A 16,266-nucleotide genomic window follows, 5' to 3' on the forward strand; every position below is an offset into this window, starting at 1 on the left:
CTAAAAAGAACGCGGAAGTGAATTCAACCAGCCAACTGCAGTGCAAGTGGTGAATCGAACAGCTCTCATTGCTCATAATTTCTTCTTTTTCAGTATTTAAGTTTACAACATTCTTCCCGCGTGTGGTAGGTGAACCTCTTTCACACTAAAGCTTCCGAAAATTAATGGTAATTGGCTCTTAATTTCTACAAGTTCCTCAGCATGACAAGAATTTAAGTTGTAAACATTTAGGGAGGGCATGACCAATGTGTGATAATGTAAATACTCGGTTGCCATTTTTGTCACAAGTGTATTTGTGTATGAATTAAAGTTGTCACATATTCATAACTCCCTACATATTTAGTGATGAGATATAATTGTGTTGTTTTAGTTCGGTTGATTTACATTGGCGTTATCTGTTCCTCAAGGATGAACTGGATTTCTGTCTGGGATTTGCTGATATGCAAATCAAGATTTTCTTTGTGCTTAGTTTTTACTAGAAAAGCACTCTAAGAGACAACATTTTTTTTGTATGAAAAGTGGTGCATATGTTCAATTTTGTTATGTTTTTCATATTGAGTTATGTATTATTCTTTATGAGTTATTCTTTATGATTTCTTTGTTGATACTATTTATCAGATTCATATAACTGTCTTATGTTACTCATATACTCAGTATTATTCATTTATTCTTTATTATCATTTGCATTTATTATCAAATTCCATGGACGTAGTATTTTTCTCCTCAGTTTGACATTTAAAGGTCCATCTTGTTATGATTAGAAGGTGTTTTCGGGTAGGATGATGGAAACTTTATGTTTCTACAAAAATATTTTGTCAATGTAAATGATGTTTTTCTAAATTTGTCTTCATTTCTCTTTTCTGAAGAGAAATTTCACAGGTCATGTCAACGCGACATAGTTCTGACCATAATTCAGCATAGGTATATGGGAATTATTTAACAATATGTAGGCTAAATAATTACATAATGGATAAATTCGTTTGACAGTTATGATCCAGATATAAACATCTGGTGATGTTGTAAGTTGTAAGTTTTCCAGTTGGGTGAATCGAATTCTGACTTCTGCCACGTATTAACTTGCTACGTGTTTAAATACACCTTAGCTTCAATAACAGGTTCTCTGTAGACCTCTGCAGCCAAGTGAAGAGAGACATTTTAGACAGTAGCTCTTTATTAAGTTCTGAAATGTCTCTTATCTTATCTTATCTTATTTTGCTATGTCTGGATTTTTAATGAAAAGCACATGCTCTTGATGTATTTGTGACCCCGTATTCAATTGAGCCTACTCCCTTTGAGGAAATTAATTCTAAATATTGACCGTCATAGACGTTTCGATCTTCCAAAATGTCGAAGCAAATCTGGACTGCAAGGCTGGAGGCATATGATCAGTGTCTCTTATCTATTTGAGACATGACTTCAGCTCAGATCACAGAATCTTTTGTTCTGAAGGCTTTCAGGCTCAGATTTTACTTTCTCATCTTCTCTTCTCGCTTTTGCATCTTCAATCTACTTTACCTTTTATTACGGGCTCACTCTAGAATACTCTGACTTAGAACTTTTACAGGTTTATTCAAATCAGTTTTAGTCATTTTAGTACTTTAACTTCAACTTATTTCAGTTAGATGCCAAGACAACTAATATTAAATAATATGTTTCTAGTATTGAATATTTTATTTCAGCTTCATTTCAATAAATGAAAACACTGTTCAGTACTATAGATTTACTGCTCTCCTCGTAAAAAGTAATGACCAACCAACCTGTGGAGATGCAGGATTTTTGATTTTTGAATGAAATTGTTTAAAAAAAATAATAAATAAAATCTAATGTTCTGTTATAGGGTTTTGAGGATGTCGAGCAAGAAATCAAAGAAGAAGAAACACAAAAAGGAGGAAAGAATCTCATCAATCTCTTCACATGAGGATGAGAAGAAGGTGAGGAATCTGCAACAAAATCTAAGTAGATTTTAATCTAGTTATTTGTAATATATGATTTATGCTTTATATATATTATATATATATATATATATGAGATAATTTATCAGTCAGCTTGGCATGTTCAGTCTTATTCGTTATAGCATTAAATTATTAACATTAATTCTTGTTTGTATGTAAATCTCATAGGATAATAATGTTTTTTGTTCACAGGAGAGAGATGCAAAGAGATTCAGCAACCCAAAAAGAAAACACAAACATCATCATCGGCATGTAAGGTGGGTCATCTTGTAAAAGAAATGACAGATAAATCTGGGCTCAAAATTACGACTTGTCATGTGCATCAGTCATTCACTTATCGGAGTAAAAAGGTTAAGTACTTTGATTTATTTATCATGTAAATGTAATTTATTCTGAAGCAATATTCTCATCAGGGTTCTGTGAGTGCTTAAATCAGATTTCCTTCATAAAGCTATGTTTTGTACCTTATTAAATCTATTCACCTTCTTTCATGACAAATAATTCTTAAATTATCAGTCAATACAATTAGTCTAATAAGACACTATAGGGCTTTTACCAATCATATGAAATCTGTATGAACCAAATCCATCTTTCCACCGCAGAGGAAACAGAAGCTGCATCTGAAGTGGCATTTAGAAATCATTTACACCGAAGCTAAGAAATATCATGAGTGCATTTACATTTGCAAAATGTTATGGGATTAATGTTTTAAATCAAATTTAAAAAAATGCTAAAATTCAAAATGCAATGATACTTTTAAATATGAAACTAAAGTGCCAATAGGCCATTTCAACCAATTGGTTCAAATGCCTGATTCATTCAAGAATAAAGCTGTTTTATAAAATCAATATCCACGTTTTGACTTTTTAATGCAGAATATTTTGTTCGGTTTTTATTTTCTGTTTTTATTATTATTATTATGATGTTTATTATCAGCATAATAAATGTAATAAAAACTAAGAAGAACCTAATAAAGGTGCTTAAAAGAAAGAAAGTAAATCATATCACATTTTTATATTTCCTCAACCACCGTTTTCTCACCAAAGAGTTATTGTGAGAGTTATCTATTCATTAAAACTTACTACTGGCATCTTTTTCTAATCATTTGCAGTTCTGACCAAGACAAAGCTAAAGAGATGAGGGCCAAGTACTCAACATCACCAAGAGGATTTGAAGGAAGATTCAAGAAAACAGAAGTTAGTGACAGCAAGAGCAGGGAAGAAAGATCCAGAGAGAGCCAAGCTACAGAGAATTTCAGGCCAGTTTTCAAGTCAACTGTCACACATGAGAAAGAACAACTAAATCCCAAAAGGAAGCATGAAAACCTAAGTCCAAATATCTCAGGTAGCAGCTCCACCAGGCATGCTGCAACAAACCAGCCTTCTTCCAAAGAGTTGGAGAAAAAGAGACGGGAGCTGGTGTCGAGGAGATCCACAGCAGAGTGTCCCAGGCGGATACCTGCAAAGGATGAATATCCACCGGAGAAACTCCAGGAGAAGAGGAGGAAGCTCATGAAAAGGCCGTTGTCGCCAGAGCTTCATGCTGAACCCAAACGAAGAGACATTAAATACATGACCAATGCTGCACATGCAGAATCTCATTCTGAAGTTCAAAAAGAAATGAGGAAGACGTTGATGGCCACGAGGTGCAAGAAGATCAACCCTAATGTTGATACACAGAGATCTCATAACAAACCCAAAGAAGCTTTGCCAGTAGTGAAACATGAAGAATCTAGATCTAAACTGAAATCACAAGAAGATGTTTCACCCAAGAAGCCAGAGCATGTACAGTTGGGTAATGAACCTGGTGTAAACTTAGGAGAAAAAAGGACATCCCTTGGTGGTCCCACAGCAAAAGTCAGTTTCAAGATCCCAAAGAAAGCCAGTGCTGTTAAAGCGTGGACAAACACGAATGTGTGTAATGTGAATTCTTCAGAAGGCAGGACTCAAAGTACCACTCAGCCTTCTTTCCCTGGTTCTACTCCTTCTAAACACACATATCTCATCACACAGCAGCAAGGACAAAGGCCTCAAAAGGTTTCTGCTCAAACCTCTCATAAACCCACTTCTCTTAGCTCATCACATCTTTCATCTATATCTCACCAAGTCCAGGAGGCACATACTGACGAAACAAGAGAGGTCACAACGCCGAACAATACATCCTGCAACGTCCAACATGTAAGTGTCTTGCGTTTTCCCCACAGTACTATAGCAGAATGCAGAAAGATCTGTATGAGAGTTCACCAAAAAGTGGCAAAAAGGCTATGTGCAATCTGGTTAACATGACAACAGAAAAGAGAATATGCTCCATTTCAAATCATATTTAAGAGGAACACCACAGTATATCTGAACTTTATTAATGCTGCAAAATTGTAACATCTTTAATAGTTGTTTTGTACAATTTCAGGTAACTCCTCAGGAAGCCGCAGAGACCTTTGACTGCGACCATGAGGTTAACAACATGCCTAGGATTTTAGAATGAAATCTTCTGTTTGTTTGTTTCTCATTCTTTTTCGTTCATTGTTTAGATGGAGCTGGTGGAGGAGCTTCACCTGGCACGCTCTGAGAGACGACTGGAGGTGAAGTTGGTGGAGAACTGTGGAGAGCTCACCTGCATGGACATTGACCCTCCAGAAGAGGGTGCTGGCACAATGCTAAGTAAAGTCACATATGATTTTGTTGTTATATAATTTATTACTAGGCCCATTCTCACTAAGAACTGTAGCTATAAAGAAAATATTACAGTAACTGTGTCAGTGTTTTGATGGATGTCAAAGGTTTTATAGTTCATCAGCAGCCCCCCCCCCAAAAAAAAAAAACAGTTGTGAAAATGAATCCAACCATATCATTCTTCTGTGCTGCTATTATTGTAGCTGTGGTGTGGACTGTTATTTATTTACATTTAGAATTATTTAAACTTATTTCTTTATTGTTATCATTATTATCCATTATTATCCTGCATAATTGTGCTTTATTGTCTTTGTGTCTTTAACACATACATGTGAAGATCAACATAAACAGGGACTGCTTATTGTTCTGGATACCAATGTGCTGCTCAGCCACCTGGACTTTGTGAAGAAGATTAGGACACACGGTCTCGGTGGTAGGAAAAAAAACAGAAGATATTTTTATGTCTCTAGCTTTTTAACTTTAAAACATTTTAAGAATTATGTGGGTGCAGCTTTTCACTTTGAACACCCTCATCACAGGGCTGGGGTTCCCCACTTTGCTGATCCCATGGGTTGTCCTGCAGGAGTTGGACTATCTAAAGAGTGGTAAACTCTCCAGTAAGGTGGAAGACAAAGCCAGACCTGCTGTCCATTACATTTATAGCTGCCTAAAATGCCAGGAGCCCAGACTTGTGGGCCAGTCAATGCAGCAGGCCTCCCAAGCTGTTGGTGAGTAATTCTCATCCTGAAATGCATTATTATTTAGATTTGTGATGTGCCTGTATTGTGCATTTACCTTTCTAGACATGTAAAAATAATTACACTTTGTCAAGGGGTAATAAAAATCAACTGCTGGGGCATTTAAAAAAAAAAAAAAAACTCATCTGTCTTTAATTATTATTTTTTTTAATTTTATTTAAAGTTTGTGCTAATTAGCTGTATAATTAATTAAAGTCATAGCTGCATGCAATATGCGTTTTTGTTAATCGAACTGAAGTCAAAATAAAATAAAGTTTAAATATTTCATGAAAAACTTGACAACTGAAAATATAAAAATAAAATCCAATTCTAAATATTAATAAATCCTATAAAAGTATATGAATGATGCTAAAATGACACTGCATTAAGTTACTCTGACATTTAATATTTGCATGCTCTGATTTAATTATTTTAAAATAATTAAATATTAAATTATAAGATCACACATGCAAAGTAGCGTTAAACAGTGTTTTACAGTTGTATCATAAAATAGCATACCAAAGACCACTTTATCATACAGTCACCTATTTTAAAAAGCTCTTCAGTGGTGCATGGGGTTATGTTCAAAACTCTAAAAGCATCCATGCATACTTTAAAACAATCCATTGGGATCATTATGCCACCCAGACACTTTTGACATTGTTGCACCACTCCTAATCTGTCATAGTACTATGAATCATATGAGTTCAGCTTTGTCTCTGCTTTCCTTTCCTTTAGGTGGGCCCGGTGTTGTAAATAATGATGACAGAGTGCTACAGTGTTGTCTGCAGTACCAGGCTCTGTACCCAGAGGGAGCTGTAGTTCTTTGCACGTGAGCACTAACACTTAAACCTCTCTTTCACCTCTAGGCGTGTCTGCAATTTACCCCAAAATAAAACTTTGTCATTAATCACTTAACCCCATGTCGTTACAAACAATTAAACATATTTTGGATGAAAACCATGTGACTGTCCCATATACTGCCAAGTAAATTACAACGTCAAGGTTTAAGGAAAAGTGTGAAAAGCATCGTCAGAATAGTCCACCTGCCATCAGTGGTTCAACCGCAACGTTATGAAGCGACGAGAATACTTTTTGTACGCGAATAAAACAAAAATAACAACTTTATTCAACAATTCGTTTCCTCTGTGTCTCTCTACACCACTGAGTGCTATTTTGGAGAATATGAGCTGGACGCAGGCAGCTTATGTGCTTCTGTGTCAGCCGCGCCACAAGGATAGATAGATAGATAATTTAGATGCGCTGTTTTCTTTCAAGTCACAGTGTAAATACACATAGAAAACGTATCCTTGTGGTGCGGCTGACACAGAAGCACGTAAGGTACCTGTGCCCTGCCCCTATTCTCCAAAATATTCTTCTTTATATGTTACAGTTGAACCACTGATGGCAGATGGACCATTCTGACAATGCTTTTCATATGTTTCTGGACCTTGAGAGTGTAATTTACTTGCCAGAATATGGGACAGTCGCAAGCCTTACGGTTTTCTCCCAAAATATGTTAAATTGTGTCCGGACGGCAACTGAGGCTTTTACGGGTTTGGAACGACATGGGAGTAAGTGAATGACAAAACTTTCATTTTGGGGTGGAGTATCACTTAAGGACATTCCCATTTGTTTGATCTGTCTTGTCATTTGAAAGCTAATGAAATGGAAGGTGGCCATGTGTATGCTTTATGAATGAAGATGATCTGATTTAATGATTCTTTTTTAGCCATTTATGTCACCCTCAAGAATATTGAAGTTAGAGGACACGCCTTCCTGCTGTTCAAATATATCTTCTCTCTCTCTCTCTCTCTCTCTCTCTGTTTTTATTTATTTAATTATTTGTAGCAATGATAAGAACCTATGCAGCAAGGCTCTACTCAGTGGGGTGAAGGCCCTAAGTAAGGCAGACTTGGTAAAAGAGGTGGAGGGAACCAGATCTACGATTATAAACTACATTCATGCTTTGCCCACTGTGCCGCCTTCAGCTCGACCTTTAGAGAAAGGTCAGCTGTTATCAGTATCACTGTTTTTGCTTCATTAGTAGAATTTTTCTAAATACCTGAATTTTTCTTGCCTTAATGTAATGTCCTTTTGTTGGCACCTCCCTGTATGAATGAAGCAGAGGAGGAAGGATCACAAAATAATAGACACAGCGATGCAGCGGAGGAAAGACAGTTGAGTGAGTGTGTGTCTTTGCTGGAGTCCTGCCTCCAGGGGGCGCTGTCTGAAGTGCTTGAGGAAGAGATGAAGGCAGCTTATGGAGAACTGTGGACTGAGGTACCACTGCACTCTCTGCACACATTGATCTATTCATCTATTCATTTTTTATGAAGTTTATTTTAAGAGCTGCTCCTCATTCATCTAAATGCATTAGTCAAATCTAAAGTGTGATTCAGGTCTCAGATTCGCTGTAGTCCCTTTATTCTCTGTGACTTTATCTGTTTGTGTATGCAGATAGTGTACGTGAAGCCTCCGTGGAATCTGGAGGGGCTGCTCAAGTGTTTTAAGAAGCACTGGATCGCTGTGTTTGGAAGCATTATTAAGAGGAGCCTGCTCAGCTGTGTGGAGATGCTGAGTGACTGTCTCTGTTCAGGTGTGGAAGTCTTACTACTTATTTTAAAGTGTATTAAAATAGAAAGTAGTTATTTAAAATTACAATAATGTTTCACAATATTAATGTTTTTAGTGTATTTTTTATCAATAAATGCAGCCTCGGTGAGCCTTAAAAAAAAACAAAAAAACATTTAAACAATCATATATACTCCAAACTCTAAACAGTAGTGTATATGCACAAAAATTTTCCTTTATTCATAATTAATCATGCATTTCTGACCTACCTTTGTCAAATTCATTACTGGAATCTCTGAATTGTTCAATCTCAAAATCTCTGAATTGCATCCTTCTTATAACTGTAATTCCAACATAGCGGTAAAGATCTATTCGGTCACAATTTGTTTCCTCAAACTGAAAATGTGTAAGTAATTATTATGTCTCACATAAACATGGCTAATATTTATTTAAGAGAGGACAAAAATGCATCCTGCTCTACTTGCTCCCCCTGCTGACTGTCTGTATGTCTTTCAGTTGCTTATTATGTCATTTAGAGGAAAGTTCACCCAAAAATGATTCGGTCATCATTTACTCACCCTCAAGTTTTACCAAACCTGAACGGAAAAATATATATTTTGAAGAATGTAGGTAACCAAACAGTCGCTGGTCCCCAGTGACATTGATTGTGTGAGAAGAAAATTGAGTAAATGATCAACCTCATTCTGCCAATCACTGCAGCAGGAGTATAACTGTGCCTTTCTTCTCTGCTGCCTTTGGTCATGAGCCCAGCCCAACAGAGGGGAGTCCGGGAGTTTGTGCAGGAGTGAAGGGGTGGAAAAGTACCAGGGGCCTCCTGTTCTTGCCTAAATGTGATTTAATGCACTTTGTGGGAGTTAAGGGAGGGTCCTTCACTCATTTAGTTTGTTCTTTTGTTTTAGTGGGTTAGTGGTATGTGTCCAAGAGGTGATAAATGTTGTCTAACTTGTTGTAGAATTTATAATAGATAATCTGTTATCTGACTAGAATTTTCCCTATAGATTCATATTACAACTGCGGAATGCTGTCGGCCTAGCTATCGGTTCTAAATGTGCAGGCTGTTGTTTTTCATAACAAATGCTGTATAAAATAATAACAATAAAGAATCATTATTGACCTGGTAATGTTTAATAGCCTCATAATAACAAATGGTTAAGAGCTATGGTAAGTTTTCGTAAGACAAAGAGCCATGTGTAAAGGGGTCTGATGATGAGTGATGGAAAACAATTTACCTTTAGAGCTGTGAACTCATTTGTGAACTTTTGTATTCTGTCTTTTTCCTATTATAATCAGTAATATGAATGGATGGAATACATTGTGACAGTAGAAAATGTGTCTGAACTGTATTGCAGATGGTCGTGTGTATCTATCTTATCTATCTTAACTTCACTTATATTATGTTGTGTTGTCTGTCTGTAGACAGGTCCATAGAGCACATATCTTTTCTCAGTGCTCTGAGATTGGCTGCAGAGCTTCTGTCAGCACTGGCTAGCAGATCTCAGTACAACGGTCATGTAGCTCAAGCTCTCTCTACCATTCATATGCTACAGCAAAGACTACAGGTCAGTCTCATTTTGATCCAACAGTGGATAATTGTTTCATTCTAATTGCTCATGAACTGTGTGTGTGTGTGTGTGTGTGTGTGTGTTTGAGACAGTCTCCGAAAGCTCCAGTAGAGGGTAATGACACTGATAAAGAGGACTCTCTGATGGCAGAGATAGAGGAGGATGTAGCTCCGCCTCCTCGGACATCCCATCAGGAAGTTTGGGCGTTATTTGAGAGCATCTGGAACAATGTGTGTCAGATTAGGTGAGAGAGACCAGGCAGACTGAAGTGTATTTATTTCTCAACATGCACTACTGTTCAATAGTTTGGGCTCTTTAAGTTTTTTTTTTTTACATTTTATTAAATAAATGTTAACTTATTCAGCTAGGATGCTTTAAATGGATCAAAGTGAAAATTTTTACTAGTTATAAAATACTTGTATTTTTAAATAAATGCTGTTGCTTATCTTTATTTCATTTTATCAAATATAATTAAAATCGTACGTGTTACTTCCCTAACATGTCTACTAGTACTTACGAAACATTGATCACTCTACAAACAATACAAAACTATGATTTTTTTTCTGTGTAGTTTTCATAGACATTCTTTGCTAAAATATTACACTTGAAGAATTTGAAGAAATGCTGATCTACCTTGCACTATCTCTACTGTAGCTTTTAATGTTTCAATGTTTATTTCCGTTTGGTTCTCTCTCTTCAGTTCATCTTTGTTCTCAGCGCTCAACTACACTCCAGGAGCCACTGAGCCCAGACAGCGAACTACCTCACCCCCACCTCAGGAAGCTCTCTCCTGCCTGCAGAGGCTCTCCACAGCACTGAAACAGCTATTGGAGGCTCTTCAGAGGTACACACATGCTAATAACCACACACAACTGTGCAGTCCTAGAAGCATCTATTACCATTACAATCATGTGCCTCAAAGCAGAATTTGCTCAGTGTGTATCCTAGAGATAGGTGTGTGTCACATGTGGGGAGGAGTGTGATGGTCTTTATCCTCATAATCGTTATTACATACTCATTATCAACCCCTCTCCTAATCCTGTATGAGCGTGTCTCTGTGACTCACTTCCGTTGCTCAGCATTCCTGCAGCTTTTATGGCTCATTGCTCGTAGGGAGATGGATTTTACAATGACATGGCAATTTTTCCTGTAAATTAAGTTCTCTGCATCTCGCGAGCAGAAACAGTGGGGTGAGTCATAGCTGTAGTTACACAGCGACACCTATTTTTTGTTGCAGTGTAATAGCAGCCATGACTTACCTCACTGGCATACTGAACTTCCTGCTTGTATCATTGACAGCCTCTTAATAAATATATAAATCACTAAAAAAATAAGATCTCTTATAAATCTGAACTCTTGTAAGGTAGCATGTATGTCTTTTTTTTCTTTTCAGATTGCTTTGTTCTGGTTGTCAAAGAAGTTAATGAATTGAATTACTTTTTTGCACAATAAATAATTTAGTCTCAGTGCATTAAATGCAACACCAAGAGGTTTTTGTTTAGCAGAAAGAGGAAGCGTACACTTGATTCATTATTGCAAATGAATGATTTGTCATGTGAAGCGTGTTCTGCGTTGTCTGTCTAATTGATTACATGCTTCTTTGATCTCATACAAGATGCCATACTCATGCATCAGTGCAGAAACATTGATTTACACACCAGCTTGTTCATTTTATTCTAGTCTTTAATTATGACTTAATGTGAAAAAAGTCTCCTTACCAATGACATGATCAGATATTATGCCTTTCCACTATGTTAGTTTATATGACAACGGCGTTTTGGGGAATGAAAACACATATTTTTGAAAAACACGTTTTCAAAGTGCAAGTTTTTGCCACCGTTATTGTTTCCTTGTAAACAGCCAAAACAGGTATCTTTGAGTGATGCCATGTGACAGTGATGCCATGCGCGTGCGTATTAAGAGTTAGGTGTGTAGACATGTGCAGTGTGTGTCGATTTTAAAGGCAAGCCCAAACAAACATTCACAACATTGGCGGAGTATATGGTACTGTTGTTGCTGCTCAAGAACAAATCTTTAATGTACATCCTCAAAAAGCAGAGATGAAACCCTAGAGCACTGCGATGGATAACATTTAGAGAATTCAATCCAAAATAGCTGTGTATGAGGACAGTCCCAAAAGATATGCATATCAGTTTCATTAGGGTCACAACAAAAAACTATCTATGTCTGATTTAAACCTTTTCAAAAACACTTTAGCTGGGTAAAATCTGTGTAAAAATTTGAATGAGATTTCTTTAACCTTGTTAATTATTATGTATTCCGAAGACAGAGTCCATCATTTTTTCCAATCAATATTATAAACCACATTCCTCCAATAAGACATCACATATGGAGTTGTTACAAGCTCCTTCATCATTATTACGTGATGAAGGATGTGACAAAAAGTTGTTCGTTCATCACATTTCCGGCTCAGACTGCATTGGTTAACTCAAAGGTGAGGTGAGCTAATCATAAACTGAAGACCCAGGTAAACAATGAATTAATCTTTTCTGTTTATTATAGCATCACAGTTTTGTATTGTTTGTAGTGTGATAAATGTTTCGTAAGTACTAGTAGACATGTTCGGGAAGTAACATGTAAGATTTTAATTATATTTGATAAAATAAATGAAATAAAGATTCGTTCATTTTGCTGAATGAGACTCAAAGGTCCGAGTTGGTAAAATAATCCAAACTTCCCATCACTAATAATGCTTACTAACAAGGTGACAGCGCCAACTACTGGCCTGGCATATGTAATGCAGTGTTTTTGGCTCTTTTTGCAGATATGTGTAAACCTGAATCGTTTTGAAAATGTTGTTGTGTATACATGAAAAAAAAATTTAAACACAAGGGAAAAAACGTTTTTGACTACATCGTTGTCGTGTAAATGTAGCCTGAAAAAGCAGGATGATGTGGTTTAAAGGGAGATTTGGTTCTGTCTCCATGGATACAGCGAGACTCATTTTTATGTGCAGAGAGCAGACAGATGAGTCATCAGAGCTAACACACACACACACACACACACACACATGCGCAGCACTATTCTGTATCCCTGAATGAGAAAGAGCATGCATAATTCAGGCTTTCTTGCTGAAAAAGCTTTTTCTTTCTGCTCCCTGTTTCGTCTTGGCCCTTACTCCACATTTCTTTCTCTCCTTCTCACTCCCTCTGGTGCCTATGCTGTCCATGCTTTAGAGTCCCACCACCTCCATTTCTCTCATCTATACTTGGTTTCTCCACCAGCATCTCTCCTTCAGCTTTCTCTGGATCTGTCAAAGGTTATTCAGAGAAATATCTCGGTGTAATGTGTTTGTATGATTTTTATTTTCCGTCAGCAATTTTACATCTGTATAATGTAAGCAGCAAGTATTCATTTTGGCAGCCATGTTAACAGGTTGCAGTAGTCACACTGCACAGGGAGGCAGCACAACGCTGCATAACAGAAGCGACACTCCAAGGACAATTTTGGCACCGAGTCTGTTTTTGCTACATGGCACAATGACGTTGCACTGTGAACCTGTGTCAACACAATCTGTGCAAATATAGATTTTTATTAAGCAATATAAAATAATGTAGTGACCTACTTAGCAATTCTTGGAAATAAGGTTTATCTGGTATGATGCAGTGGAAGGAATACAAACAGCTCTTCCCATTCAGTAAATGGGTTGAAAAAGGTCTCAGTCCTGACTTGTTTGAACATGGAAGCAACATGTATCTAAAATTAGAGGGTTTGTGTCTGTCTAAATTTCCCTCTTTTCTAACATCACACAGATTGTTAATGAGTAGATGCAATGAATACCAATTTACATATTTTCTGATCCAAACACAGTTGCAGGTCACTTACCACCGGGTCAGTCTCCCTTGGGCAACCTTTACTTGAGGGCATAGCAGTAATAGTTCAAGTATCAGCTCAGATCTTTCACCACTAGAAAACACTAACCTGCAAATGATTATTTAATAGATTCACTGATTTATCTGATACATATTTTCATTGTAATCTTAAGCTGCCTGTTTATGGTTGATAATAAATGTATAAGTGTGTTCTGACACTGATGCATATTTAAAAACATACAGGATTCTCACTGGCAATAACTACTAATATTATACACAGGAGGGTTATAATATGTATATAAGTGATCATATTAAAGGCATAATGTAAGTAAATGAAAGTAAAGACAACATTAAAGTACAATTAAAGGTTTCCCCTCCCATAGGCTGTTATCTGCGGGAAGCAGTGTTCAAGATGCACAGTCACTTCTCTCCTTCATTCAGACCAGTGAGGTAAGAAAAAAAAAAGGGCCACTAAAGATAATAAATTTTGACTAGTCATGTCCATGTTATATTGTATAGAACAACAACAGGTTGGGTAATTGATAATATATATATTTATATAACAGTATATATAACAGTAATATCAACTACATAATATATCAGCTACCATTCAAATTTTTTATGCTCACCAATTTGATTGAAATATTTGTAATATCAAAAGATCAAAAATAACAGTAATATTGTGAAATAGTAAAATATGAATATATTTAATGTTTTAAAAAGCAATGTATTTCTTGTCAAAACTGAATTTTCAGCAGCCATTATTTTAGACTTCAGTATCACGTTTCTTCAGAAATTATGCTGATTTGCCATTTAGATAACTCTTAACTGTAATTTCTTATCATCATGATTACGGTTATCATTTTAACAGGGATCAATTGAATGCATCATTGCTGAATAAAATTATTAATTTAGCTCTTCCACAACCCCCTACCCAACTAATATATATATTTATATATTACTGACCGCAACATTTTGAACTTTAACAAAACATTCAGCATAAATCGAAGGTGGTGATTATCCAGTACATGTGTGTTGGGCTGTACGTTGTATATATTGATGTTAATAAATATGCTTTCTGCTTTCAGATTGCTGCTACGGAGCCACGTTTCACTGCCACGGAGCTGTTTAACTGTGTGTCGCAACAGGAATACCGGTTAGTTAAGAGTCATAAGATAGATGAGAATCATTCGTTTATCTGTAAGTCATACTCGCATACTTTTGCTTTTATTATCCTGGCTACGTGCATAGAGCAGTTTGGTCACTTTCAGCAGAAAGGCATTTCAGCTGGAACATAGTATGCTGTTCTCAGGTCATTGCTCAATTCAGCAGGCCTCCGCAGATGTCTACTGTATCCGAGAACTAGTTTCCACTTTTAAGAGTGTTATTGCATACATATCTTACCCGAACCTCAGAAGACAGTTCTGGTTTGAATGGCAAAGTGAATCATGACCTGTTCATTGTTCATTGTGTACAGATAGTTCTCTGACATTGCGCAGCATTCTGTGTCATAACTCTCACTAATGTGGCACCTGTGTAATAACAGGTTGTGCTGAAAACTGTCCTCTTGTGCACTCGAAATCACACTTTAATACTGAGGAAGTCATTAATGATACATAGAGTGCATTTAATGATACACCGCTTTCCCTTAAGTCGTTAGCCATTTATACAAAATTCTGGTTAAGATATTTCGCAACTTATTCCCAGCAGTGTACAAACGTGTGTGTGAAACTTCTTGTAACTGGAAACTAGAACATAAGCATGCTTTATCTTGCCTCAACGATTTTCATATTGCCAGTGTGATGATTTTGATGATGATTTGATGAATGTAAGGCTACAGAAGAATGCTAATTATTCAGTGTACAAAGACTCTAATGTGATTGCAGTCGTAAATATTAAGATTTGCACTGATTTGGTTTCATGCCATTTGCCTATAGAATAGTGGGGGCTAAGTAATCTGACAGTCAGAAAAGACAAAGTTAAATTACTTAATACAAGTATTGTGGTTTATCAAAAGCAGTTTTCATTGCAATTATATATAATAATTGTATTTTAAAAAGCACATTTCAAGTCCTCAGTCACTTTAAAATGTAATTTATATATATATATATATATATATATATATATATATATATATATATATATATATATATATATATATATATATATATATATATATATATATATAATTAAGCTTTTATAGAATTTATAACTTTGAATGTTGTATTTGTATTTAAGTTGAATTTCAAAAATATTAATTCCATAAAAACGTCAATCAGTTTTATAATACAACATATTATATTGTTTTATATATCATAGTGTAGCCTTATACTAGATGCGCATAAAGTCATTGCAAAATTCTAAATTTAGCATACTGTAATTTGCTAATTTTACTTAGGGAAGGCTTTGCTCAGTTTACTGAATTGTATTGTGGTGTGTACTAATCAACTTAATAACTAACCAGGCCTACTACTGTGGAGGCATGGCTTATAAGTAAGTCTCCATGTCTCTAATTCCCTTTCACCATAACTTAATGAGTAATATTCACACAGTGGGCCACTGGGCTGTATTTACATGTTTAAAGTGTCATGTTTGCACCGTCAGCTCCAGGTTTCTTAATCTCTTTTGTAATTGGTTATTAAGCAGGATTGCTGCTTGCAAACTTTGACTCTGCGTGTGTTTATCAAGGCTGTGTTAGTCTGTGTCTTCAGGGCCAAAGAAGATGTTTGTTGATTAACTTTATCAGTCAATTGTAGCTGTACACGCTCGCACACACATTTGTGGAGCCGTTGACAGCTGATCTTTAGCAGCTCACTTACCTCAGCTCGGTCAATGAGCCGCGACACCCAAGAACTCAATGACCACATTTCATGCACTAATCCACCCGTGTCAAATGCAGGCTTTAATGGGCCTGATCA

At 36.2% G+C, this 16,266-nt stretch overlaps 1 protein-coding gene across 3 annotated transcripts in view; it reads left to right on the plus strand.

Moving 5' to 3' along the window:
* The first annotated feature begins 2 nt into the window (after positions 1 to 2).
* The window catches only part of swt1 (SWT1 RNA endoribonuclease homolog), a 20,687-nt gene continuing 4,423 nt past the window's right edge, over positions 3 to 16,266 (plus strand). The window contains exons 1-17 of one of the 3 annotated variants that reach the window (XM_026233061.1): positions 3 to 125; positions 1,838 to 1,931; positions 2,145 to 2,209; positions 3,064 to 4,129; positions 4,359 to 4,403; positions 4,480 to 4,609; positions 4,959 to 5,054; positions 5,161 to 5,349; positions 6,097 to 6,190; positions 7,210 to 7,367; positions 7,484 to 7,641; positions 7,819 to 7,957; positions 9,370 to 9,512; positions 9,608 to 9,759; positions 10,216 to 10,359; positions 13,732 to 13,798; positions 14,437 to 14,504. In XM_026233061.1, coding sequence (XP_026088846.1) covers positions 1,848 to 1,931; positions 2,145 to 2,209; positions 3,064 to 4,129; positions 4,359 to 4,403; positions 4,480 to 4,609; positions 4,959 to 5,054; positions 5,161 to 5,349; positions 6,097 to 6,190; positions 7,210 to 7,367; positions 7,484 to 7,641; positions 7,819 to 7,957; positions 9,370 to 9,512; positions 9,608 to 9,759; positions 10,216 to 10,359; positions 13,732 to 13,798; positions 14,437 to 14,504 — 2,798 coding nt within the window. In that variant the 5' untranslated portion in view covers positions 3 to 125; positions 1,838 to 1,847. Of the gene's footprint in view, positions 168 to 1,837; positions 1,932 to 2,144; positions 2,210 to 3,063; positions 4,130 to 4,358; positions 4,404 to 4,479; positions 4,610 to 4,958; positions 5,055 to 5,160; positions 5,350 to 6,096; positions 6,191 to 7,209; positions 7,368 to 7,483; positions 7,642 to 7,818; positions 7,958 to 9,369; positions 9,513 to 9,607; positions 9,760 to 10,215; positions 10,360 to 13,731; positions 13,799 to 14,436; positions 14,505 to 16,266 lie in introns of all 3 variants that reach the window. The other 2 variants (XM_026233063.1, XM_026233062.1) reach the window with 2 other exon arrangements.

This window comes from Carassius auratus, chromosome 45 (assembly GCF_003368295.1).
Source record: "Carassius auratus strain Wakin chromosome 45, ASM336829v1, whole genome shotgun sequence".
In the NCBI taxonomy this organism is placed as follows: Eukaryota; Metazoa; Chordata; class Actinopteri; order Cypriniformes; family Cyprinidae; genus Carassius; species Carassius auratus.